General features: G+C 42.6%; 1 protein-coding gene across 1 annotated transcript in view; it reads left to right on the top strand.

The window, feature by feature from the left end:
- ANKRD55 (ankyrin repeat domain 55) overlaps positions 1-26,607 on the top strand; it is a 140,635-nt gene that overhangs the window by 19,731 nt on the left and 94,297 nt on the right. Inside the window, exons 3-4 of the mRNA XM_075542652.1 lie at positions 23,336-23,458; positions 25,221-25,351. Of these exons, the coding sequence (XP_075398767.1) occupies positions 23,336-23,458; positions 25,221-25,351 (254 nt within the window). The remainder of the gene's footprint in view (positions 1-23,335; positions 23,459-25,220; positions 25,352-26,607) is intronic.

Genomic DNA, 26,607 nt, shown 5'->3' with positions numbered 1-26,607 from the left:
TCACTGGTAAGTGTCATTATGTGCCACTGATTTTATTCCCCCTCATAGCGACCCTGGATAATATGAGTCAGAGGCCCCAGTATGTGTCCCACACTGAAATCTCTGTAGGAGCAGATTGCCAGGCCTTTTGTCCCACTGAGTAGCAAGGCAGTGACCCTGCCATCATGATGATGGGGCCCCTGACCAGCCAGTGGTTATACCCGCTTAACCCCACCCCTGAACCAGCTGTTCTTGTGGAAAGCAGTTAAGGGCAGAAAGAGGTAGGATATCTATTAATACAAAGAGCAACAAAATGACCTTACTGCAAGGCACTCTCACACAGCTTCTCAGAGAATTCCAGTCATTTTCTTCAGGTTCTACCATGATATTCCAATGCACAGAAATACCACAGTGTGGGAGATTAGGGGTTTTCATGGCTAACCTGGTCAGCTTGGCTTTCTTCAGCACCAGCCACAGCCTCTAAGTTTGGATGGAAGGACCTCATCCCTCAGCATGGTATCCACCTAAGATAAGAGCAGCTCCCAGAATGATCCTTTGCCTGTTCCTGCCTCCTAGCCTCAAAGAAACGCCAATCGTCTCATCTCTTTATTGCCTCTTAGGGAAATGGCTTTGTCTTTTATCTGATCTTTGTTTTGGTTTGCCCTTAATTTTCAGCCTGTGCATTTTGGATGCAGGCTAGGGGACAGGAGACACTGTAGATTCTGAGAGTAGAAGAAGGAAAAAGCAAAGGCCCTCACAGTAGGGCAATTTCTTTCTTTTTAAAAAAATCATGTTATTGGGGGGCTCATATAACTCTTATCACAATTCATCCATCCATCCATCCATCCATCCATTGTGTCAAGCACATTTGTACATTTGTTGCCATCATCATTCTCAAAGCATTTTTTTCTACTTGAGCCCTTGGTATCAGCTCCTCATTTTCCCCTCCCCCTTCCACCCTTGATGATTGATAAATTATTATTCTTTCATGTCTTACACTGACTGATGTCTCCCTTCACCCATTTTTCTGTCACCCATCCCCCAGAGGAGGGGGTTATATATAGATCATTGTGATTGGTTCCCCCTTTCTACCCCCACCTTTCCCTTACCCTCCTGGTATTGCTAGTCTCATTATTGGTCCTGAGGGGTTTATCTGTCTTGGAGTCCCTGTTGTGAGCTCCTATCTGTACCAGTGCACATGCTCTGGTCTAGCCTGATTTGTAAGATAGAATTGGGATCATGATAGTGGGGGGGGAGCATTAAAGAACTAGAGGAAAGTTGTAGGTTTCATAGATTCTATACTTCACCCTGACTGTCTCATCATCTTCTCGTGACCATTCTGTAAGGGGATGTCCAGTTGCCTGAAGGTGGGCTTTGGGTCTCCACCCCACACTCCCCCTCATTCACAATGATATGATTTTTTTGTTCTTCGTGATCACACAGGCTGGTGCGCTTATTCCATGTGGGCTTCACTGTTTCTAAGCTAGATGGCCACTTGTTTATCTCCAAGCTTTTAGGACCCCAGATGCAATATCTTTTGATAGCCAGGCACCATCAAGTTTCTTCACCACATTTGCTTATGCACCCACTTTGTCTTCAGCAATCATGTCAGGTAGGTAAGCATCATGGAATGCCAGGTTAATAGAACAAAGTGTTCTTACATTGAGGGAGTACTTGAGTAGAGGCCCATTGTCCATCTGCGACCTTAATACTAAATCTATAAATATATTTACATAGATCTATTTCCCCATCATCATATATATTTACATATGTACATGCCAGTATTTAGACCTCTATGAATGCCCTTTGCCTCCTAGATTTTTTCTCTATTTCCTTTTACTTTCCTCCTGTCCCACTATCATGTTCAGCCTTAATTTGGGTTTCAGTAATTCCTCTCCATTACATTGCCCTTGATCAAGCCCTACCAGGCCTCTTACACCCTCCTCGTCATTGATTTTAGATCAGTTGTTGTTTCCTTGTGCTTGGGTTTGTTAACACCCACTTCCTTCCCCCCTCTTCTGCCTCTCCCAAGTCCCCCTGGAACCATCATCCCATTTTCTCCTCAATTGTTCATCCCGCATATCTTACCTAGATAGACATGCAGAGATAATATGCACGAAAACAAGACAGAGCCAAAACAAAGCAACAAAAGTAAACAACAAAACCAACCACACACAATAAAAGAAAAGCTTGTAAATAGTTCAAGGTCTGTTTGTTGGCCTTTAGGAGTGTTTTCCAGCCAAGTCTGATGGGGTGCCATGCCTTGGCCCCAAAGTCTATTGTTGGTATTCCCTGAGGACTTCCTTGCTCTGCTCACCTTGCTGTTCTTTTGCATGCCTTTAGTGTTTTGCTGCAATGTGGTGGGGTCAGATCAGTCATGATTCCTGCACTTTGTCTCCAGGGTTGTCCTGTGTAGTGCTGTGGGTCAGTGAAGGACGTCGTGTCTCATAGTGGGACTGACACTATGGTCATAGTCTCTGTGCATTGGCTGCTCTGAGCAGGAATGTCATCCTCTGGGCTTGGTGGGGGAATATCTTCCTCCCCCTTCTCTTGCTCTTGTGTGCTCTGATCAGACATGTCCCTCTCCCTGAGCTGTAGCTTCAGTGCTGTCCTATGAAGTGAATTCTTCTGCAGGGAGGGGGACTGTCCACATAGTTGGGATTGGGGCCAGCCCCTCAGACCTCTCTATTGGTTCCCTACTTTATGCCGGTATGTTGCATTCATGTATTGGAGCACCGGATTGAAGTCTGGCCCCCTTTTCCCTGTGGAGATATAAACAATACCCTCCCCTTGGGTGGGTTAGTGCCCTGTTGCCCTGCTACCCATGTATTTTTTTTTCTTTATTCCCCCTCCTTTTTAATTGGCTACCATTTGTATTCCTGGATGTGGTTTGGACCCTGCCATACTACCTGGACCTCATCCCAGGAATGTATGTGTACAGTAGCTTTGTCCCTACGCCCCTTTTGCATTTTAAGCTTAGTGAAGCGGACTCATGTTGTACTTGTCCTTTTGTGCTTGGCTTACTCATTTAGCATAATTTCCTCCAGTTCGTCCCATGTAGCAATCTGCTTTTTAGGGATGCGTAGTGCTCTATTGTATGTATGTACCACAGTGTTTTAATCCATTCATCTACTGATGGAAATTTGGGTTGTTTCCAACTCCTTGCAATTGGGAACTGTGCCACAATGAACATTGGAGCACAGATGTCTGGCTGTGGTTTCTTTCTTGCCTTTTCAAGGTATATTCCCAGTAGGGGGATTGCTGGGTCATATGGTAGCTCAATTTCCATCTGTTTTAGATATCACCAAATTGATTTCCATGGTGGCTGTACATACCTACAGGTCCACCACCAGTGGATGGGAGTTCCTATTTCACCACAGCCCCTCCAACACTTCTGCTTTCTTATTTTTTTAATTGGTCTATCTTTGAGGGTGTTAAGTGATATCTCATTGTTGTTTTAATTTGTATTTCTCTCATGCTAAAGATTGGGAACATTTTCTCATATGTTTATTGGCCATTCAGAGTTCTGCCCCTGTGAAACTTCTGTTCAGATCCTTTGCCCACCTCCTCAGTGGGCAATTAGTTATTTTTCTTTTTGGAACTAGCAGAGCATTGTAGATTTTAGTAATAAGGCCTTTGTCTGAAGTGTCATTGCTAAAGATGTTCCCCCAGTTCGTGGGCTATCTTATTACTCTCTTGGTGTATTCTTTCGATGTACACAGGTGTTTTATCTTCAGTATATCCCCACAATAGGACCATTTCACAACAGTATGCTCCCAACCAAACAGATCATCTAAACGACCAAAGTTCATTTCCTATGTTACATGACATAGGTGGCGATGAAGCTCCAAGAAAGATGTGTTGTGGGACGTAAACCCATTCTTCTACATAAGTCACGTACAGTCCAGGTTCATGATTCTAGTTCTACATAAGTCATGTACAGTCCATGTTCATGATTCTAGTTCTAAATAAGTCACGTACAGTCCATGTTCATGATTCTAGTTGATTGTGATCTCTACAGTCACTATGAACACTGAAGTGGCCACTCTGGATGATGGCCCCTTTGAGGAATCCTGGGTTAGGTTCTTGTGAGCCTCTGGTTACACCCTTCCACCCCTCAGCAAATGACTTCGTTTCAGGTACCTCTGTTTATAGACAATCACTTAATGTATGTTGTTGATTCATTGGCATTGAACTCACAGGCAACAGCACTTTAATTTATGATTACCACACAGCAGCAGTGAAATCAAAATGTACTAGGACCCCTGTAGTTGACCACATCAGTACCCGACATAATCAGATTTCGTCATGAAATGTTGAGAAATTTTTGCATCGGAACTGGAGCAAAAACATGGGAGTCCGACGTGATGCACGTTGTCTTTGTAAACAAAAGCAGTCCGTGTTTCAGTCACTGGCACTAGTTGGCATTGTTAGTCCACGTTATTTAAACCTTTTGCGACTGTGTTCCAAGCGTTTTGCTATAATTTTCTTAGTTTTTGTGGTTTTTTGAACTGTTTTTAGATTTTTTTTAAAAACCCATGGGTCCTAAGAAAGTGTTTTTTGAAAAGAATCATCATGATAAGGAACTGATTAACCATGTTATCAATATTGTTGATAACTTAGTTAACCCTTTTAGAAAACAGTGAAGGAAATGCCAACAGCATTAGACAGATTTTTTAGAGAAAGCCAGCTGGGTCCTAGTGGAAAAAAGTCAAAGAAGGGGGGAAAAAACTCCTGAAAAGCAGCTACTAGTTGTTTTTATGTTTTTATGTTTCCCCTTCCACACAATGACTCTCTCTCCATCCCTCTTCTCCACATCTGTGTCCACAGATCCAGATCCTCATCAGTCTTAAGGTGTGGGCCAGACGGTAGTTGTTAAAACCTCATTAAATGTTGTTTCTTATTTAAATTATATTATTTAACACTGAACTTATTTACTTTGAAATTTCTGTGAAGTGTTTTGTATAAAAAGGCAAGGTTTGGGTAAAAATTTAGTGGTCAAGAACGGATTAATCCATTTTTTAGTTATTTCTTTTTTTTTTAGTTTTTTTTTTATTTTAACAATTTATTGGGGCTGATACAATTCTTTTCACAGTTCATACATATACATACATCAATTGTATAAAGCACATCTGTACAGTCTTTGCCCTAATCATTTTTTTCTCTTTTCTTCTTTTACATTTTATTAGGGACTCAAACAACTCTTACCACAATCCATACATATACATACATCAATTGTATAAAGCACATCCATACATTCCCTGCCCCAATCATTCTCAAGGCATTTGCTCTCCACTTAAGCCCCTTGCTTTTAGTTATTTCTTATGGGAAAAATTGATTCAGAACTGGACTGCATCGCATCTTGACGCTCCTTCTAGAACAGATTAGTGTCAAGGTCCGGAGTTCTACCGTAGGCGCCTAGAACAATCCCAATGTCGTGAGAAGCTATTTCAGAAGTTCAACGATCTGAAAACATCCTGTGAGGTATTCCAGGAGCTACTGTCATCCTGTGACTGTGAACAGAAAGATCACTTGTCCTTCTATAAGGCCATTACTCTAAAAAAATTAATTAAGCAAAGAAGAGATGCTGTCCAATCTGAGAATGAAGCAGAGTCAGGGCAACCAGGACCCCCCAGGGGAAGCCAGCTGACAGAATGTGGCCTCAACAGTGCTTTAGGGGCAAGGCAAAGCTAAAAGCCCAAAGACCAATGCGCTTGCTCCTTCTGTTCAGTCCTTGCACCCGTCACCCAAATGACATTCCTTTTATTAAACTGCTTTTAGGAGTCCAGGGCAGTCTGTCAAGTGGCAAAGTAGAGGGTCACTCAAACCCAAGGAGGGCCTCTCTCCGCAATCTCTCCCAGCCCCATTTTTCTGGTGCATGATTCACTATTTGGTTCTCCACAGATATTAAATGGACACCTAGAATATAGATCTTGAAATTAAATGTAGAACTCAACTTTCTACTCAATATCAGCATCCCCTCCAAGAGCATCCCTGAGATATGTCGGTTTGGAACCTACTTAGACACACTTGGTAGCATGAGGTTAACTCAGTAGCAACAACCACAGTAATGAGGAGCTGACTCATCTTTAAGGTAATCCCGATGTTTCCAGACTATTCTGAAAGGCTTACTTACCCGATTTCAATCCAGTAGAACTAACCCTGCCCTCTGGAGCTACAAAAAATAAAAATCTGACTTCCCTTTTAACCAATATTTTAAAACCGCCATCATGTTCCAAAGTAAACAAACCCTACTTCTTTACCTATCTTTTGACTTTCCAGAGTCACTAGTAACAATGGCAACGCCCCGGGACCAGCACTTGTCCTTGCAGCCAGGTAAGGAGGTGTGCTGGAGGCATAGCGAGGCTCCCAAAGAGATCCAAGGGGAATTAAGGGAAATTAGAGGAGAAGTGGCCCAAATCACAAAAACTTGACTTATTTTCTTATTTCCAATGGCCAGCAAAATTAGTAATAAGATTCATTTAAGATTTATACCTACTTTTTACCAAGGAAGGAGTGTCCAGGTGTCACTAAGTGTTAAATGCTCGACTACTAACTGAAAGGCTAGTGATTCAAATCTACCCAGAGACGCCTCAAAAAAAGGCCTGACAATTTATTTCCAAAAGATCACAGTCATTGAAAACCACACAGAGTGCACGTGTGCTCTGACACACATGAGCTACCATGAATTGGAATAGACTCAATGACAACGGATTCGTTACCAAAGAACACCTTGGCTCAATACTTAAACATTGACATTTCCGCAAGGTTTGGAATAAAATAACGTAGACTGAAACCAATCAAGAAATCAATCAACCTATTTATTGCACATATACTAAAGGTTTTATGCATTTAAGATTGAGCTTTTTAAACAATAGTATTAGCGAAATGAAAGTGCCTGGCAGAGAGATGTGTTTACTAACCTTCAACACAGCCTCCGTGCCCCCCTCATCCAGGAGAAATGTTAGATATGAAATTACTTTTCCGGCTCAGAACAAGCACCCCCAAGAACACAGGGATCCAAGATTCAAAGGAGCCCAGTATGTGTTTCATCACAAAGCTAGTTATGCAGAAATATCGGATTGTGGCCAGATGTTTACCCACAACATACTGATGTTGCAAGACTCCCCCCATCAAAGCAAATCCATTCTTCCTTCCCCTCCCACAGACCGCGCTACTCAATCAACTGAGCTGCGATTGGGTGTGCTCTTGGCTGGAACATGCAGAAAGCCTGGAGCTAGATTTCTCTTTTAAAAACGTTAGAAAGAATTCGTTTCTCCTCCTCAAGTGTGACTGACACTTTATAAAACATTCTTAAAAGTCTCAGGAAATATACCCCAAGGAACTGGAAGTGAACACACGAAATAGAGCAAATTGCTTCAGCAGCACAAAATCTCTACAATCTGTTGAGACACAGGATCTGGGTAGGGAGAAAGGAGAGAGGCAGCTCTACATATCAAAACAGTAAATTTAATCATAATTAATGTACTTTGAATATTTACTCTGTGCCAGGCACTCTTCTACCAAGCACTTTTCCTGGATTAACACCGCTTTCAAAACAGCCCATTTTGCAGATGAAGAACTGGACACAGAGACCTTAAGCAACTTGCCCAGGGTTACCCAGTGCCAGGATCCAAACTCCATAGCTTACGGCCCCAAAGCTTGTGGTCTCCCAATTGACTATATTCTCAACATGTACGTATGCTATAAAGATCCCTGGGTCATGGAAACAATTTGCTTGATTACTGACCCAAATGTTTATAGTTCAAATGACCCAGAAGCACCACAGAAAAAATAAATGGTATTCTGCCTCCATAAACAAAAACTTACAAAACATAATGGAGCAGTTCTAATCTTAACACATGGGGTAACTATCCGTCAGAATCTACCCAGAGCAACATGTTGGTGCATATTTGGCTTATGTATGTTGTGAATTACATTATAAACATATCTGATAAAAGTAACATGAGACTAATTTTGTTTTGGTGCCAACCATATCAATGACCTTAATTCTACCCAGAAGAACTGGCACTGTTGTGGCAGGACCAGGCCAAGGCCCACAGAAACTCTTCATCACCAGTGGGTGGCAGTGTTGTCCTGCAGAGGCAGCCAGCCAGGGTTCAGTGAAGGTCTCCAGAGGTCCCTACATAGGGACAGGCCCCTCTGCCGTATGGACAGGTCATTCTGGGTGGCAGCCTTAGTGATGCAAACTCTCTGAAACCTTGGAAGTAGTTATGACATGTATGATCCATTAGAAAGAAAGTTAGGTTTTTTACCATGGAACATGAGATAAGTCAATGATTTTAACAATGTCTTTGTAGTAATCTGGTAGGCATGGTGCTACCTTTGTGAGGGAGTGCTATTGAAAGTTTGCCCTTTCACCAAAGCCCATTGTTCATATAGAGAGTGTCCAGTCATTTAAGCCTTTATTCATGTATTGCGATCTGAACAGCTGGTCTGTATATTTATAATTTCCCTTTATCAATAGTGTTTTAAATTCTGAACCATTGCTTAAATTCATACCACTATAAATAGAGTCACTGTTTGCCCAGGGGGATGATTTAAAATGTTCTCTGTCATAGAATGACAATGGTTTCTAAAGTGAACCAGACACATATATAAACTATAGATACATGAACGGAGTCGAGAATCACACTTGATTCTAGCCCTAATCTAAGAACAATTCGTTCTTAGGACATGGCCCCATTTGACACTCGCCTTCATAAAGAGAACACTGAAATTATGGGTGCTATCGCACAGCGGAGTGAAGAAGCCAGATGGTGTCTGGCTATCAGAAAAAAATTAGTGTCTGAGATGTTTAAAGTCTTGTCTAAAAAAGCAGCCATCCACGTGAGGCATCGATTAAGTCCACATGGAATAAGTACATCAGCCTTGTGATACAAGGATTGTAAATACTAAAATCCAAAGCCAAAGGAGGGAACAGTACAAGAGCTTAAATTTAAACACCCAATTTTCAAAAGACTATGGCTCATAGCTATGCACGGGTTTTCCATGGCTCCTTCCTTCAAAATGGAGAGCCAAGTCCTTCTTTGTTGTCTGTTCTTAATCGGGAAGCTCGGCTGAAACCAGTTCACTTTGGGTGACCCTGCTGGCTTTTGAAATACTAGTAACATACTTCCCAGCATCACAGCAACACACAAGCCAACCAGAATGACAAATGCGTGGCACTAGGTAAATCTGCTGCACAAGACTTTTTTAGAGTATTGGAAACCAAGGAGGTTACTTTGAGGACTAAGATGCGCCTGACCCAAACTTTCCGCCAACCTCAATGCCATTGAGTCGGCTTTCTTTTTGATTGAGATTTTACTCTATTTTATTTTGACATTGTTGTTTGGTTTTTGTGTTTATTTCTTGTTTGGTATCATTTTCTGTATAAGAAATCCAGGATTAGAGACAGTAACTGGATTAACAATTACCTAGGGACAGAGTTGGAGAGGTGGTGGGGAGCTACACAAGAGCAACAGCAAGAAGAAAATGTTCTAAAATGTAGTGTGGTGATGAGGACCCAAATCTTAATAGGATTGTGCTGGTTAAGGATCAGTCCGCTAAACACTCCCGGGTGAGGGCAGGGGCGGAGCTTAACCTGTCAAGTGTACCACAGGCTGCTGCGACCTCCTTAGAATCAGAAGTCTTTTTGTCTAAGTGAGAGACCAAGACGGGGTGAAGACATGGGGGCTCTTCACCTTCTGCCAGAGCTGAATCTTGCATCTAGTTTCTTGGCCTCCTGTTGTAGTGCCTGTTGATTCCAGACGCCCTCGGAAGACTGCTGACAGTGGAGTCAGTGGACCAGCAGCAGAAACCAACACGGAGTCAAAATATAGGACCATTTCTCAGGGAGCTCAACCATCAATCCAATGGCAGGCTGCTTACACGGAATCGCTTCCATCGTGAAACAGTTAGCGTTTTGTTATTGCTTGCATAGATACTTACTCTGCCTGCCCCGCGTGCAATGCTTCTGCCAAACGACCACTCATGGATTTGCAGAATGTCTTGTCCACCACATGTTATCCCACACAACATGCTTTAGCTCAGGAGACTCCTTTCACAGCAAATGAAGTGCAATAATGGGCCCATGCTTGTGAAATCCACTGGTCATACCATGTCCCTCATCATCCTGAAGCAGCCATCTTGATAGAATGATGGCATGGTTTTCTAAAGACACCATTACAGCACCAGCTAGGTGACAACACTTTGCAGGGTTGGGACACTTGTCTCCATGAAGCTCTATATGCTCTAAATGAGTGGCCAATATATGGTGTAGTATCTCCAATCACTAGGCTTCACTGGTCCAAGAACCAAGGAGTAGAAACAGAAGTGGCTCCGCTCACTATTACTCCTAGTGACCCAATTGCAGCATTCCTGTTTCCTGTCCCAGGGACCCTACGCTCTTCAGATCTAGAGGTCCTGGTTTCAAGGGGAGAAATACTCCCGCCTGGAAATGCAGCACTGATTCCATTGAATAGGGATTTCGGGCTCTTCCTCCCTCTGATCAACAGGTGAAAAAAGGGTGTGACTGCACTGAGGTGTGATCCATTCTGATTACTCAGGGGAAATTGAATTGCTGGTGCATAATGGAGGCAAAGAAGAATATGTCTGGAATCCAGGAGAGTCCTTGGGTCATCTCTCAATACCACTATGTCCTCGAATTAAAGTCGATGGTAAAATACAGCACCCAATTCTGACATGACTAATAATAACCAAGAATCTCCAGAAATGAAGGTTTGGGTCACCCCACCAGGCAAAGAACCACGAGCAGCTGCAGAAATCACCAGCTGCGAATAGGTAGTGAAAGAAGGTAGTTCTAAATACCAGCGAGGGCCACGTGCCCAGCTGCAGAAACAAGGACTGTGATTGTTGTGAGTGATTCCCATTGTATGTATGCACGGAATATTCTTGTTCTGTTCACTTCTAAAATGTCAGATGTAAATAGAGTTCGTGCATTTTCTAAAATACCCGTGGGAAACAGAGCTAGTGCATTTTCAGTTGTACACAGGTTCATTCTATCATGTGGATGCAAGTACCTGGGTGTGTCCTTGAGAGAGATCACCATTCTGAGGGCCACACGGGCATGAGTAATGCTCTGATTGCCTGGGGAAAACCCCTGAAGCAGTATCGTAGTAAGTTCCTCTGTCTAATACAATGCGTGTGTCCCAAACATGCCCCCATCCCACTTCTAGAGTCTTACCGATAACTTACCAATAATGTATCGATATGCTGCCTAGAGTCTTACCAGTAACTATAATGTATTGATCTGCTGCCTACCTTGTTTTTGTGACCTTTTTCTGTCCTTTGTAAAGCTCTGTATCTCAGTAAACCCTTGGATCCATTATGACATAATGCTGATGGGTCCCACATACAGATAATGTGTCTCTGTGGTTATCTTTATCCCGTTTAAGACTTAATGAATATTCTCTTTAAATTAAAAAAAAAAGATCTATGGAGTTCTATTCTGTAACACATGGGGTTACCATGAGTTGGCATTGAGTTGATAGAGCTACATTTCCAATTTGCTTTTATTAATTCATTATTGTGTGTCATTAATTCAAATCGGAGGAAATGATGGCAAGCTAGAATGTGGAGTCCATAGGAGTACTGGGTATGGAGAAAAACTTGATGGACAACTTATTGCCCCATGGCAGGAAAATAAGTTGAGTCTTCTTTTTCATAGTTATGGGAACAGGAAAGTAGCCTCTTACAACTTGTGATCTACAAATTCATCATGGCTCTTAGTGATTTGGGCATCATTATGATGACTGCAGCTTATGGGTGATTCAAAAGACTGATTCAGTGAAGCACAGTCTGGCTACAAGTTCACTGTTGAGAAGAAATAAAACGAACGTCTGTTTTGCCATCCAGTGTTTCTGACTCATGCTGATCCCATGTGAGACAGAGGCTACGTGCACCACAGGATTTTCTTGACTGTACTCTTTAAGAAAGCCTATGGGCAGATCTTGTACACATTGCTACATGAGTTCAAAATATCAATTCATAGGTTAGTAATAAAAATGGAATCATTTGTACTCGCAAGGGATCATCTCAGTAGAAGTGGCTACCTGTAAATTCACTTTCAAAGTCATTCCAGTTCTTTCATGTTTTGTGAAACATTTTTAACTTCGATAACATTCGCAGCAGGAGAGGAAGAGAGAGGGAAATTATCTCTATTGATTATTGTGTATTTTCTAGTCCTGTGTGCACACATAAATATAACATTTATCTTTTCATGTGAAATTTTCTTCCTACTTCTTTTCCATTTCCCCCATTTTCAGTCTCTCTCCCACTGGGTGCCTCCTCAAATGTCTCTTCATTCCTTGGTACCTAAATCCATTTATCTTTCACACAGTGACACAAAGAACCAAGTTGCTGGTTGTTCAAACCATGTAGAGTCCTGGTGACCTAGTGGTTACATATGCATTCGGCTGTGATCCTTAAGGTCAGTGGTTCAATACCACCAGACACTCAGAGAGAAAAAGATGGTGCTTTCTACTCCCATGAAGAGTTAGAGTCTTGGAAACTCGCAGGGGCAGTTCTAGTCTGTCCTGTAAGATCCATCACTATAAGCCGACATCAACTTGAGGGCTGTGAGTTTAGCTGTGGTTGTTTTGTCCAAACAAAGTTCCTTCCTGGAAAGAAAGATAGATACAGGATAGATCGATGGCCCACAGACAGAGAGACAGGTCAATGGCAGTTTTCTTGGAAGCATATCACCAGGTGTTTCTTCAAAGGCACCTCTGGATGAACGGAACCCTCATGATAACCTGGAACTCCAGATCGTTCAGTAAAGCTAAAGAAGAAAGTCATGACAGACCTACATGGCATTTGTTTATGTTGCTCTTTGCAATTTATCAAGTAGGCTTGGGACGTTTAGAGGGAAAATATTTTCCTACATATTTGAGCTTTCATAAGGATTATCAGTCACCCTTTGCTTTGTATCTGTTATTTCTACACCACCCTTCCTGGTTTCTGTAGAAATTCTCTGCACAGTCTCCAAGTTTATGCCTAATTATTTGCTTTGATCAAAATTTTGTTTGGCTGTTTCTCCACAACCTCCTGGGAATCCCCCTTCATTTCTAATTTCTTAATTGCTCTATGTCTTAATATAGCATATCTCAGAACTAGAAGAAACGTCGAAGTGCCTTCTGTCCTACCACATACACCTCCCTTCCCCCTTCCCTGTGGTTCCCTCCGATGCCTAAATTCCTTCTGCAGCACACTTCCCTGTGGCCTGCTGGCCACGACTGTGCTGTCTTCAATGACAGGAAATTCACCGCCTCTTGAGGTGATGAAAATATTTTTATAATACTTTAATAGTTAAAATACCTGGCTCTCTGCAATTGTTGCCACTCTAGATGCTGGAATCCCATAGTATAATTTAGCCATGAAATTGCCCACACAAAAGCTCTATGAATATTTCAAAGCTGTGACCCCATGGAGTGATCTGAGTAAATCACCTACTTCGTTCACCTATTCCTCACGAGACACAACTGAAGTGGTCACGTTTGTTGTTCTGGTCACTCTCCTCAGAATGTTTTAGGGTACAAGTCATCTTTAGGGTTTAAAATAGAATTGTTTTAATGTACTAAAGAACCCCCAAACCTCAAATATAATTTAAGGAGACAACTTTTTTTAAGTCTTAAACAGAAAAAGACAAGATAAAAATAAAGACACATTATCTGGATGAGGGAGGCGATTCGCACAAGATCCTAATACAGTCCAAGGGTTTGCAGACATTCCGAGACTTAAAAAGGAGACTCAGGAAGCACATTTGGCAGCAGATCAGTACTCACAGTTACAGGTCAGACTACACAAGCCGGAAGGGGACCATGATTTGCACACGTACATTCTGTTCTGCAGAACAGCATACAAGATGGGTCCAGGGGCCTCTGACCAAGGCAGTCAGGATGTGACTCATGAAGGCAGCCAAGGCACCCCAATTTCCATAAACAGTATACCCAGCCATGTGCCCACGGGCTAGGCCGTTTCTCCCTGGACCAGCTAGGGGAGTGACAATAATGCACTCTCTGAAGCACTCTGCCACAGAGCAAAGCAATTCCCACTGCTGGTCAGGGTCAGAAGAACAATAGAGGGGTTGGCTTTCAGTGGCGACTCACGCGTGGAATTAGGTCTTGCGCTGTAACCCAGAGCCTTTGGCAAACTTGGTTTTCAGAAGCTCTACTATACCATCTTTCTTGCGCCGAGAAACCGATGGGCCATGGGCCTCTACATGAAACGAACTGATTGAGAATAGGAAAAAGCCTGACACTTTCCTCATTCCAGTTACGAGGCTATTTTTAATGCACTTAGCGTATTCATTTGGCATGGTGGCTCTACATTGGGCTACTAAGCACATGGTCAGCAGTTCATACCACCAAGCGTTCGTGAAAGGCAAGGGTTTCTTGTCCTGCAAAGAGTTACAGTCTGGGTTTGTACCCTGTGTTATAGGATTTCTCTGAGTCAAAGGCAGGGAGTTTGGTATTTGATTTGGAGCAGTCTGTATTAACTTTGTTAACACGCTACTGGCCCAACTCAAACACGAAGTTCTGTCCTAATGTGCTGCTACCAAAGCCTGTATCAATTAGAATTCTTTCACTGATCACGACAAAAGAAAATAAAACACATTATATGCAAACTGGATGAAGGGTGGGAGTGGGGGAGGGATTTATTGACTCCTGTCAATGTTCCAGAGGTAGTGCTGGCTTACGGGAAAGCTTGATGTAGGAATTCAAATCTGCTATGTCCTTCTCTTGGCCCAGCTTGACTCTGCTCTTTGCATTTTCTTCAGTCTTAGACAGGCGCTCCACCCCTCAGACAGCCCCTGCCTCTCTCCGTAGGTCCTTAGTCACTTAAACAATGAAGCCAACTGACTACTAGCCAAAAGGTTGGCAGGTCCAACTGGCCCCAAAACACTGAGGAAGGCAGGTCTGCTGATTTGTCTCCCAACGTTCATGACCCTGAAAGCCCTAGGCTGAGTCGGAATCTATCTGACAACTGTCAACAGCCACGAGTTCTTGAGCCGTGGAACAAAGGGGAGCCTGGCTCACTCACAGCAACCCAGGCCAAAGGGTCATGGTCTCTCATAGGCGCTGACTGGGGGCATGTCTACAGCGGCTCATCTCTGTGGTCAGACGTATGCTACTATCGCATGGCTTATGCCAGACCACAGGTTCCACCTTGAGCCTCCTGTTGTCAGCTCCACAGAATCAGCCATGGGCTGAAGTAGAATCACCAGGTTCAGGGTACTTGCAAGGTGAGCGAAGCAGAGCATCTAAAAATACACTCAATCACCCTTTTATGAGTGGAACAAGAGGCTCCATGGGCTGAACTATGCTGCCATATGCCTATCAGCTGGTGGTTTCAGATGACCCGTGGTTAGCAAGCCAACTCATCACCCACTACACCACCAGGGCTTCTTATTATTTTTAAAGTTTATCTTTATTAATACAGCCTTATAAAATTATGCTGGCTAAGTTGTTTTGGAATCCTAATTCTATCAAGCAATGTCTTCATTGTCCCTCTCAGCTGCATGCACTCGACAGAGTGATAAGTACATCTGCAGACTGTTCTGTGCTCCGTGGATAACAAGCGATAAATACAGTGCCCTTGAACTCAACACAAAGATCTCCTCCTACGGCAGTGCTTCTCAACCTTCCTACTGCCCTGACCCTTTCATGCAGGTCCTCTAGTTGTGGTGAACCCCAACCATAACATTATTGTCGTTGCTACTTCATAACTGTAATTTTGCTACTGTTATGAATCGTCATGTGAATATCTGATATGCAGGATGTATTTTCATTGTTACGAATTGAACATAATGAAAGCATAGTGATTCATCACTGAAATAATATGTAATTTGTGGGGGAAGGCTAGCCCCCCACAACTAATCACGGGTTCAATAGACACGATTGTATGGTTAAAATCTATCTATATAGATTATAATAAAGTCATAGAGAATAAGGAGAGGTAGAAGAGAGATTGAAATAATGGAGCCAGACACATTTCATAGTAGCATGCTTGGTCCACGTGGAGATGGGAGAGGAGAGGTCAGGAGAGAGGGGAGGGGAAGGTGGACAAGGGGAGAGGGGACAGAGCCAGGGGGAGAGAATGCAGGGGGAGAGAGCTCTTTATTACTAACCAAGGTTTATATATATTTGGGGATATGCAAGCCCCCCAATTAGAGGTAAAGACATACGTCCCAGGAAGGGGTTGCACTATAGGTAATACAGTAATGAGCAGGGACGATCTAGGGGTATACAGGCAATAAGAAGGGGGGGGGTTGGGGTTTACATTTTACAAGATGGGCAGATCCTAGATTCTTTGGATGTCACTGAGCAGGTTTGACCACTTCTCTGGCTCACCTTGGAAACAGTGACTATCCGTATCTGTAGGGTGCGAGCCCCACCTACAGTGGACCAGACTGACTGTAAAAGCCTTCAGGGAGAAGTGATCCATTGTCCTTAATAGCAGAGAGTGGGCCCCACCTGTGGTGGGACCATTCAGTAGTCTGAAGGCTGAATGCATCTGACCTCCCACCATGTGCTGGCGAATAGCCTCTAATGTTTGGCATATCTTTGGGGGAGACAACCCTGGGGGAAAGTCTTTTTATGCCCCACAGTAATTATATGCATGAAATATTTATTTCTAATGACAAATAAATTTTGTTTGGAAGCATGGTGTAGTATTGGTAACAGTCTTCACGCTGGGTACTCACATGTGGGCGTGTCTGCATGTGGGCAGATCCGTGTCTCAGTTCCTAAGACCATCAGAAATATGTTTCACAGGCAACCCCTGTGAAAGGGTCGTTTGACCCCCAAAGGGTTCGAGACCCACAGGTTGAGAACCGCTGTCCTAAGGTTATATCACCACCATATTTGCATGTGGTCAGACAGATACAGATTCACCTTTGTGCCCAAAGCTATCATGAGATTAATGAACAGTCTGCCAAAATGTTTAGCTTCCTGGGGAGGTTTTTAATATAGCATTTATGTTCTCTACCGCATATAAACTTTTAATTTCAACCCACTGACTCACAGCGAGCCTATAGGTTGGAGTAGACTGCTCCTAGCGTTTCTAAGAGAGGCTATATATCTTTATGGGCGCAGATCACGTCCTCTTTCTCCCAAAGAGTCATTGGTGGCTTCCAACTGCTGACTTTGACATTAGCAGCCCGATGTATAAGACAGTATGCCACCAGAGCCCCATCACTCTTTAGCCATAAACAAAGACAACTTTTTTTTCTCCACTGTTTAGTTCTTACGCCCCAGGTGTTTAATGCCCTGTATGTCACATACTTTGGGCCTCTTGTTAGGAGAGGCCAGGCCCTGGAGCACGACCTCAGGCTTGGTCAAGTGGAGGGGCAGCCAAAAAGAGGAAGACCTTGGGCAAGATGGACTGGCTCAGTGGCTGAAACAATGGATTCCAACATAAGAAGAATTGTGAGCATGAGAGAAATGGCAGTGTTTTGTTCTGTCCTGCGGAGGTTTGCTATGATTTGTAACCACCTAACCACAACAATAGCATATTTGCATGAACACACACACACACACACACACACAACCAGGAGCCCTACTGGCACTCTGCGGTAAGCATTGGACTGCTAACCACAAACTTTGCAATTCAAACCCACCAACCACTGCAAGGAAGAGATATGAGAAGATCTGCTCCAGGGAGATTTGCAGCCTCAGAAACCCTATAGATATAGGGTCACTACGTCATAATGGACTGACGCCAGTGGTTACACACATGCGCGCGCACACACACACAAATAATGGTAATGGTAGCAAAGTACATGGAGCACTTACTACTTGGCAAGCTCTAGTCTAAAAGAATCTAGAATTAGGTATTAACTCACTTAATCCTCACCACAATCTCATGAAAGGAGTTGTTGCTAGCGGCAAAGGTAACCGCATCACTGTTATAATGGTAAAAAACTGAGGTTCAGGGAGGTTAACTGGCACAGATTCACACACCAGTAATTGGACATGAACTTTGGAGACTCCTCACAAATGAATCTGCTTTTGGAAAATGCCAAACACCCACCACTTACACTGCATGTCGCACACACACACAAATAATGGGACTATCTTACCTGAATGAGACAGCAACCATCTGTTTGACAAAACAATATATTGCCATACTCGGGAAATCATTTTTGCCAACAAACTCTTCTTGGAGCACATTAACTAGTTAAAGATCATAGATGGCAGCTCAGAAAAACTAGGACAAAGGATCTTAGCTAAAGTGTTAAGGCCATTGTCAATTAGAACTATCAAGTAAAAATCAATTAGAACTATCATGTATCTCAGGCATAATGTGAACATAAGAGTAAAAATCCACATGTAAATTTATTTTTCACATATTATTTTTTCCCTGAATAATAGGTAGAATTATAGGGGAAACGTGCAAAAAAAGTTTAAAAGTAGAAGACCTGCTTGCAGCAACTTATAAAGATTTCTGCGTAAGAAGACCCTCCCTCCAAGTCCTCCCAGCACTCTTCTAGAGTCCCCAGGCCCCTAGTTAACATGTCACCTTCAGCAGTGCTGGTTATTGGCTCAATTGTCCACAAAGGGACAATACAAATGACTACTCAATTTAAAGGGGCTGCATGCAAATCTCCTCTTCTGAAAATATTGTCTTACTAAACCACAGGTCATTTCAAATGAAGACGTTGTTGTAAGGGGTCTACATTCCACGACGAGGCTGGCTGAATAGTACAAGCGAGGGGCACGGGAGCACCACAGACTAAACCCTGTGGTCGTTCCCATAGGAGAACCCGATGCCATCGTGTGTCTTAAAGAACACCGGAAGGAATACGCTTACTTCGGATGGGTCTTGGCTTAAAGCAGAGGGTATGAGTTAGAGCTGGCTCTTTGTGGTTTGGGCTGTTCCTGTTCTTAGGTGCCAACTCTTAGTGGCCCTACATACACCAGAAGGTGCAACAGAAGGACACACCACCTTGTCCGGTGCCGTTCTCGTGGTGGTTGTTGTGTGAGAGCCACGGACGTCGATCTAGTCGACGGTTTTCCTTTTCTTCACTGCCCTCTGCTTTACCAAGCATGATGTCCTCCCCAGGATGGGGCCTCTCCGAGTGACATGTCCAAAGAACAGGAGATAAGTCTTGCCATTCGTTCCTCTCAGGAGCATTCTGGCTGTACTTCTTCCAACACAGAGTTCTTTCTTCTTTCAGCAGTCCATGGTATTTTGAATATTCGTCACCAGCACCATCTTTCAAGTGCATTGGTTGCTCAGTCTCCCTTACTTGCTGCCACTTCCACAAGCATATCAGACCATTGAAAACGCCATGGCATGGGTTAGGCATACCTCAGTCTTCAAAGTAGCAACCTTGCTCTTCAATCCTTGGAAAGAGGTATTGTGCCGCTTCCATGAGCTTGATTGTGGATCCAACACGATGAAATCCTTACCAACTTCCGCCTTTTCTCCATTTATCCTGATGTTACCTACTGGTCCAGTTGTGGGGGTTAGGTTTTCCTTACATTTAACTGTCATCCATATCGAAGTCTTCAACCTTTGATCTTCATCAGCAAGTGCTTCAAGTCCTCCTCACTTTCGGCAAGCAAGGTGTGTCAGCTGAAAACGGTGTGCTGTTAATGAGCCTTCTTCCGATCCTGATGCTGCCTTCTTCTTCATATATTCCAGCTTCTCTGATTATATGCCTAGCATACCCATCCATTGAATAAGTATGTCGAGAGAATTCAAGCTGGATCCACTGTCCTGATTTTAAACCGTGACCTCCTCTTGATCCATGCATAAATTCCACTGTGAGGTGTCCTGGTGTTTCCATCCTTCTCAAAGCGACCCAGAATGTTTGCTGAGGTCTGCCCTGTTGAATGCCTTTGCATAATCACTAAATCACAAGTAAACATTTTTTATGATATCCTCTGCTTTAAGCCAAGAGCCATCTGACGTCAACAACAATATCCCTTGTTCCACATCCTCTTTTTCTTCTGGCTTGAGTTTCTGGAAGCTCCCTGTTAATGTATTACTGCAACCATTGGTGAATGATTTGTAGTAAAAGGTTACTTGCATTGATATTAATTTTATTGTTCTATAATTTCAGCATTCTTTGGGGCACCTTTATTTGCAATGGGTCTCTTCCAATCAATTGGCTACTGTGTTAGGCTGGGTTGACTTGATAAACAAATCCAGTGATGGCCATCTATGTATAAAAAAGAGCTTTTTATGAAGAAGCAATTTTATACCCAGAAGGCAGCCCAGCCCAGTCCAGTCCAACTCAAGTCCATAACTCTGAGACTAGTGCCTAAGACCCTCCTCAGACTCATGTAGCCACTTGCTGGTGACACAGAATGGTGAACTAGGAAGCAAAAAGAATACAGGCTGGGACATGAAGTCATGTGAATCCAAAGTTGGTAGAAACTTGGCAGGGCACCAACCGCTCTCAAGGTTGGCAGCAAATCCCCAGCAAGTAGGAAGGTGAAGGAGCAGAGATAAAGGTTGTCTGTGTTCACCTTGCTCTTACACAAAAGGCTCATGACATCAAGGGGGTGTCATCAGACTTCGGCTTGATTGGTAGGTTTAACTCCACTCCTGCCCAAGGCTGTCTAGGTGTCATAATCCCTAACTACGACAGCCAGGTATCTCTTTCAAATTCCTTGCCAGAGGTGACAGAGAGCTGTCAGTGCTTCGTCAGCTTGTTGAAACTCTTCCGTTGATAGTCCACTAATTCCTGGAGCCTTGCGTTTGGCTAATGCTTTCAGTGCCATTGGTTCTTCATCCAGTACCATCGGTTCTTGCTCATCTCCTGAAATGGTGGAATGTGAAGGAGTTCTTTTGGGTACAGTGACTTTGTGTCCCCCCTTCCATCTTCTCTAGATGTTCCTGCATCATTAAATAGAATCTTTCAGTATTAGAACTGGAGCCTTGAATTTTTTTCTTCAGCTCTTGCAGAATAAGATATGCTGAGAATGTTAGTCTATTTTGGATTGCTAACTCTGTGTCTTTACCCATTTCATTATATTTTATTTTTTCTTTTCAAACTGCCTTTTGACATGTTCTACTCAGCTCTTTGATTTCACCATCTCTTCCATTTGTCCTTGCTACTTACTTGATGATTAAGAACAAGTTTCGGGATCTCTTCTGACATCCACCTTGGTCTTTTTTTCTTTACTGTCTTTTAAAAATCATTTTATTGGGGATTCATCCAACTCTTATCACAATCCATACATACATGCATTGTGTCAAGCACATCTTTATTGGCTTTTTTAATGACCTTTTGTTTTCTCCACATAGGATGTTTTGATGTCATTCTACAGCTCATTAGGTCTTCTGTCATTAGTTCAGTGTGTCAAATATGTCCTTTAGATATTCTGGAAATTCGAATGAGATAGACCCAAGGTTGAATATTGGCTCTCTTGACTTGTTCTCACTTTCTTCAGCTTCCACCTGACTTACATATGAGAAATTAATTATTCCATAATCGGTCCCTGACCTGGTTTTAACTGCTGATATTGAGCATCACCATTCTCTCTTCCCACAGATGTAATCAATGTGATTTCTGTATATTCTATGTGAAGTTTACATAAATAGTCACTATTTATGTTGTTATGTTGCTGAAAAAAGTTATTTGTGATGAAGAAGTTGTTGGTCTTGAAAAATATTTATCATGAAATCTCCTGTTTCTTTTCTCTCACCAAGGCCATTTTTTCCAAGTACTGTTCCTTCCCCTTTTGTTTCCAACTTTTGTATTCCAATCTCCAATAATTATCAATGCATCTTGATTGCATATTTGATTAATTTCCAACTAAAAGAGTGGGTAGATTTTTTCAATTTCTTCATCACTAACTTTCATAATTAGTTTTTGTGTTAGTCCAGGTAGACTAGAGAAACAAATCCAGGGAGACTCATGTGGATAAGAAAGAGCTTTATATAAGAGAGCAGTTGAACATTGAGAAAACATCCCAGACCAGTCCAGATCAAGTTCATAAGTCTGATATTAGCCCATCTGTACAATACCAATCTATAAATCCCCCTTCAGACTCATACAACACACGCCAAATGCAGGAAGATCACAGGCCAGTGGGTGGAAAGTCTTGTGGATCCAGTGACAGTAGAAGCATCCTGCACTGGCAGGGGTCTCCACGTGGCTCCTCTGGTTCCAGAGCTCTAGTGGAGCTCCGTGCATCTTGTCAACAGAAATGGCTCCCAGAGAGTGAGCCTGTATCCTGCCTCCAGCAAGCTATTTATCGCCTTAGTGCCTCCAAATGAGTTCATCAAGCTGCAACCTGATTGACGGGCTAAACCACACCCCTTGACTCTTAATCCTCTCAGATCAACAACAATTATATAACTACCACAGTTTGTAAATTTGAATAATAGTTATTTTGATTGGATTTTCTTGTATGCAGATAGATATTATGCCATCACAGACAGTATTGTACTTCAAATAGATCTTTTCATGTCCTTTTGATGACGAATGTGACACAGTTCTTCTTGAATTTGTCAAACCCAGTAGAGTAAACCATATGATCATCTGATTCAGAATGACCAATGCCAATCCATTTCAACTCACTAAGACCTAGAATATTGATTTTTGTGTGCTCCATTTCAATTTTGATGACTTCCAGTTTTCCTAGATTCATGCTTTATATATTCCATGTCATGATTATTAGATTTTTACAGTTGTTTCTTTTCATTTTGATTCATGCCCCCGTCAGCAAATGAAGGTCCCAGTAGCTTTACTCCATCCACATCATGATTATTGTCGACCTTGCTTTGAGAGGGCAGCTCTTCCTCATTCACATTTTAACTCAGAGCTTGCTCGAGGGAGGAAACATCCCCTGGTAGAAGAGACGCAGCCACTGCTAGACACTAGTTTCTCTTCTCTTCACCAGCCTCTTGCCAGTGATTCCCACTAGTAAGCCAGACAGTACAGATCAGGGAAAGAAAGTCAGAGATTGCATCTGAAGAACAGAAAGTAAGAAGCGTAATTTCTTTCTCTCAAAGGTAGAAACCAAGTCATTGAATGGAAAAGTAGCATAATTCAGGAAAAATCCAGACCCAGATAAAGGCCCCACTTTTCACTCTCCTCTGACTTAGAACCGCCTCAGGGCTGTGGGGAATCTCACAGTCCAAGCCCTTCAGGCTCCTCCTTAACAGAAGCTGTCACACAGGGCCCACACTGGTCCATTTTTCTTCAGAAGTGGTGAGGACGCACGTGACGAGGATGACTCAGCCTTCTGCCTGGATTTACCAGAGAGGTTTGAATGAATCACTCGTGTGGGTGCGGGTTGGGTAGGTATTATTATTATTTCGGCGAACTCAGTCCGCACATCCTATAAAGTGCGTTTCTGTTTGATTCATGAAGGTGACGCATCTGAAGAAGTTGACCTGAGCATGGTTTACCAGGCAGCATCTAATGGAGATGTCAATGCTCTGACTGCAGTGATTCGGGAAGACCCTTCAATCCTAGAATGCTGTGACAGCGAAGGTGAGGTCCTTCTGCAGTGCTTCTCCTTCTGAGATGGCCTTCAAAGATGTGCGATGCTAAATAAAAGTGTATCTTGCAAGCCACTTTCATACTGGACGCTTAAACAGTCTTGCAGGATAAAGAATTATCTGCCTGAAAAAATTTTTAAAAACAGTTATCTGCCTGTGGCTAAGTATAATAATTCCACATTTTTTAAATGAGAGTCTTAGGCACAAATCTGCATATTCTTTTATATCACCTCTTATAATGAAGCCAGTCAGTTTAAATAGTTTGTCTCCAACTTCTATGATTAAATAGATAGACTGGGTAGTTGTAAAAATGATGTGTGACTAGTAAAGTCAAAGAGTAAGGAATTATGATTCCAGGCAGAGGGAGTAGACAGTCTTCACTCATCCCAACTAAAACAGCTGGAAATAATACATAAAATAAACATGCAAAGAGTCTGGAAGTTAGATCAGAAAAGAATGACTGACTACGATCTCAGGACCTAAGGATAACATGAGAGGTTCCCTGGGTTTTCTTCTTGCCTCAGGTTACAGACTTCAAGTTGAGGAAGCCAGCCACCCAGAAATGCCAACAACCCCCCTCCCCCCAAGACTGCTCTCTCTAGTCAATAGAACGGGAGAGTGGGAGCTTCGCAAGACAGAAAACTCTCAGATAATAACCGTCTACCCCAGCCAAAGAACATAAAGCACACCCATGGCCCGCCCCATCCACATCAGTGAAGACCAGGTTGGGAGCTCCCACTGGGTGTTAATGAGGTAGCTCTTGCGCTGCCCACTGAGTGGGTGCTATCAGAGGGCGCCTTGTCCAGTTAGGACTTTTTACACCACTCAGAAGTTACAAGGGGACATCTGGTGTAAGTGGAAGCTGTGTGAGGGAACAATGAAAAGGTACTTTTACCCTATAAATCACGAGGTGTTATCAAGGGGGCTTAAGAACTGTTAAAATATATAGAAAGCTGCATTAGTGAGAAAAGGGCCAGGGAATTTGCCCCAAGGAATCTTTTTCCATTACGACAAAGCATCTGCTGATTCTTTAAGGATAGAAAGGGCGATCCTATGAGAATTTTGTTGGGGAAACCTTAGCCTATCCACCCTACAACCTTGATTATGCCCTTTCAGGCTGCTTTTTGCTCCTAAAACTCAAAGAACATTTCAAAGGAAAGCCAGTTGAGTCCCCTGAGGATACCAAGACTGCTGTTTAGACATGATATAAATGGAATAGAATTCTTCAGGGAACTTTTTGTGGGAAGAGCTCAAGAGATGGGTACGTGGCTTTTAGGAGGGTACAGACCTGGATGGAGAACATAGCAAGAAACTATAGTTTCACATTTGATACTGCCATTTAATAAAGTTCGATATCATTTTGTAGCAATACTTTTTGACTTACTCTCATTCACACAATCATGGGGATTCCCAATAAATTTACCCTAGTGTTTTACTTCCCTTTATTCACATATGAACTGGTTTGTTCTTATTTACAAAATAAGAATGGGTATTTGTAATAATCAATCATTGAAAAAGTAAGAAGACTGAATAAGAGCAGAAACTTTCATTGATATAAAATACAACATTCTTATTTTATTTAACAATATACCATGAAGAACAAAAGATATCTTCATCTCTCTTAAGACCCACACAGCACAACTCAGCAGCACAACTCAGTGGTTCCTTTATCCGCAAAACGCAGGCAAATAAAGTCTGCTCATAATTTAACACACCAAATGTTTTTTAAAGGCTGTTGAAATGTTTCATTCCAGGGTGCACGCCCTTGATGCATGCGGTTTCCGGACGTCAAGTGGACACAGTGAAACTGCTGTTGAAGATGGGAGCCAGTATCAACATGCAGGACACGTATGGCCGCACGAGTTTATGCTTGGCAACATACCTGGTATCAATTTGTGTCTGTCGGGGATTATGGAGGGGAATGTGTTGATAGTCTCTTTCGTTAGCTGGTAAAGAAAGTCAGCTTGTAGACCAGGACTCCTGGCGGCCCTGTTGAGTATGGAGTGCAATACTAACTACAAGGATAGTGGTTCAAACCCACCAGATGCTCCAGCGGGAAAGTGGAGGCTGTCGGCTCACATAAAGATTTGTAGCCTCAGAAGCACCTCAGTGGTAGTGGTTTGGGGCTTGTAGATCATCCTGATGCCCTAGTAGATTCCGTGGCTCCCCTCAGTATGACCTGGTCCCTGGTTCTCCTGAGGCACGTTGGGAAGGGGGTCAGGGCCACAGAGACTGCACCCTAAAGCTCATCACTCGCTCTTTGCAATGTTCAGAGTGAAGTATTAAAAGGAAGTTTGGCAAAACAGGCATTTCGAAATTAGGTCTCAGGCAAAGCCAGCTCAGTTACAAATAACAGTGTTGTAGATGTGTGGTGTTCAGCAAATCACTTCACGTCTTTGTGCTTCTCTAGTGTGTAAAAATGTAGTGAAAATCATATTTACTACAGAACAAAGCTTACCACAATTGAAGGAAAAAGCATATATATGGAATCGCCAAGGCAGACTTTGAAGACTGACCATGAATTTCACATATATTCAATGGTGTTCTGATTTTTCTCAAGAAAAAAGGGTGGGGGCGGGAATCACATACACACAATTCCAGGAAATGTTGCATAATGATTTTTTTTTTAATTTCAAAGTCAGAGCCACTTAAAGATGTTTTTCAAAAACTTTTAAAGTTTTGGCAGTTCTAAAATTTGCTTAGTATGCCTTTGAGTCTCCTGGTCAGATTATTTTTTCCTCTCAGAGAGTTTGATGACTTGGTCATTAAAAGTAAAAGCAGATTTAACACATTGGTAAGCTATGAGTCAAGACGGACAATGCCAGAAAACGATTTGCTTCCTCTATGACTTACGCATTTGGACAGTTTTATAAAGCCATATTCAGTGTTATAAGTTGTGGCTTTTTATTGTATTGTGATTACATGTATCTATGAATGGATATGTGAGTTTGCCATTATAACTGTCCTCGAGTGTACCATTCAGTGACATTAATTCATATGCCCCCAAATAGTCCTACCATCATCATGATTTCCAAAAGCATTTCATCACTCCAAACAGAAACGCTTTCCGCAATGACTCCCACTATGTCCTCCCTCAAGCCCCCAGTAGCCGCTAATAAACTATTTTCACTATGTATCCAA

The sequence above is a fragment of the Tenrec ecaudatus genome, chromosome 2 (genome assembly GCF_050624435.1).
Source record: "Tenrec ecaudatus isolate mTenEca1 chromosome 2, mTenEca1.hap1, whole genome shotgun sequence".
Taxonomy (NCBI): Eukaryota; Metazoa; Chordata; class Mammalia; order Afrosoricida; family Tenrecidae; genus Tenrec; species Tenrec ecaudatus.
The sequence above is the reverse complement of the archived record's forward strand: the minus strand, read 5'-3'. Positions and strand labels throughout refer to the sequence as shown.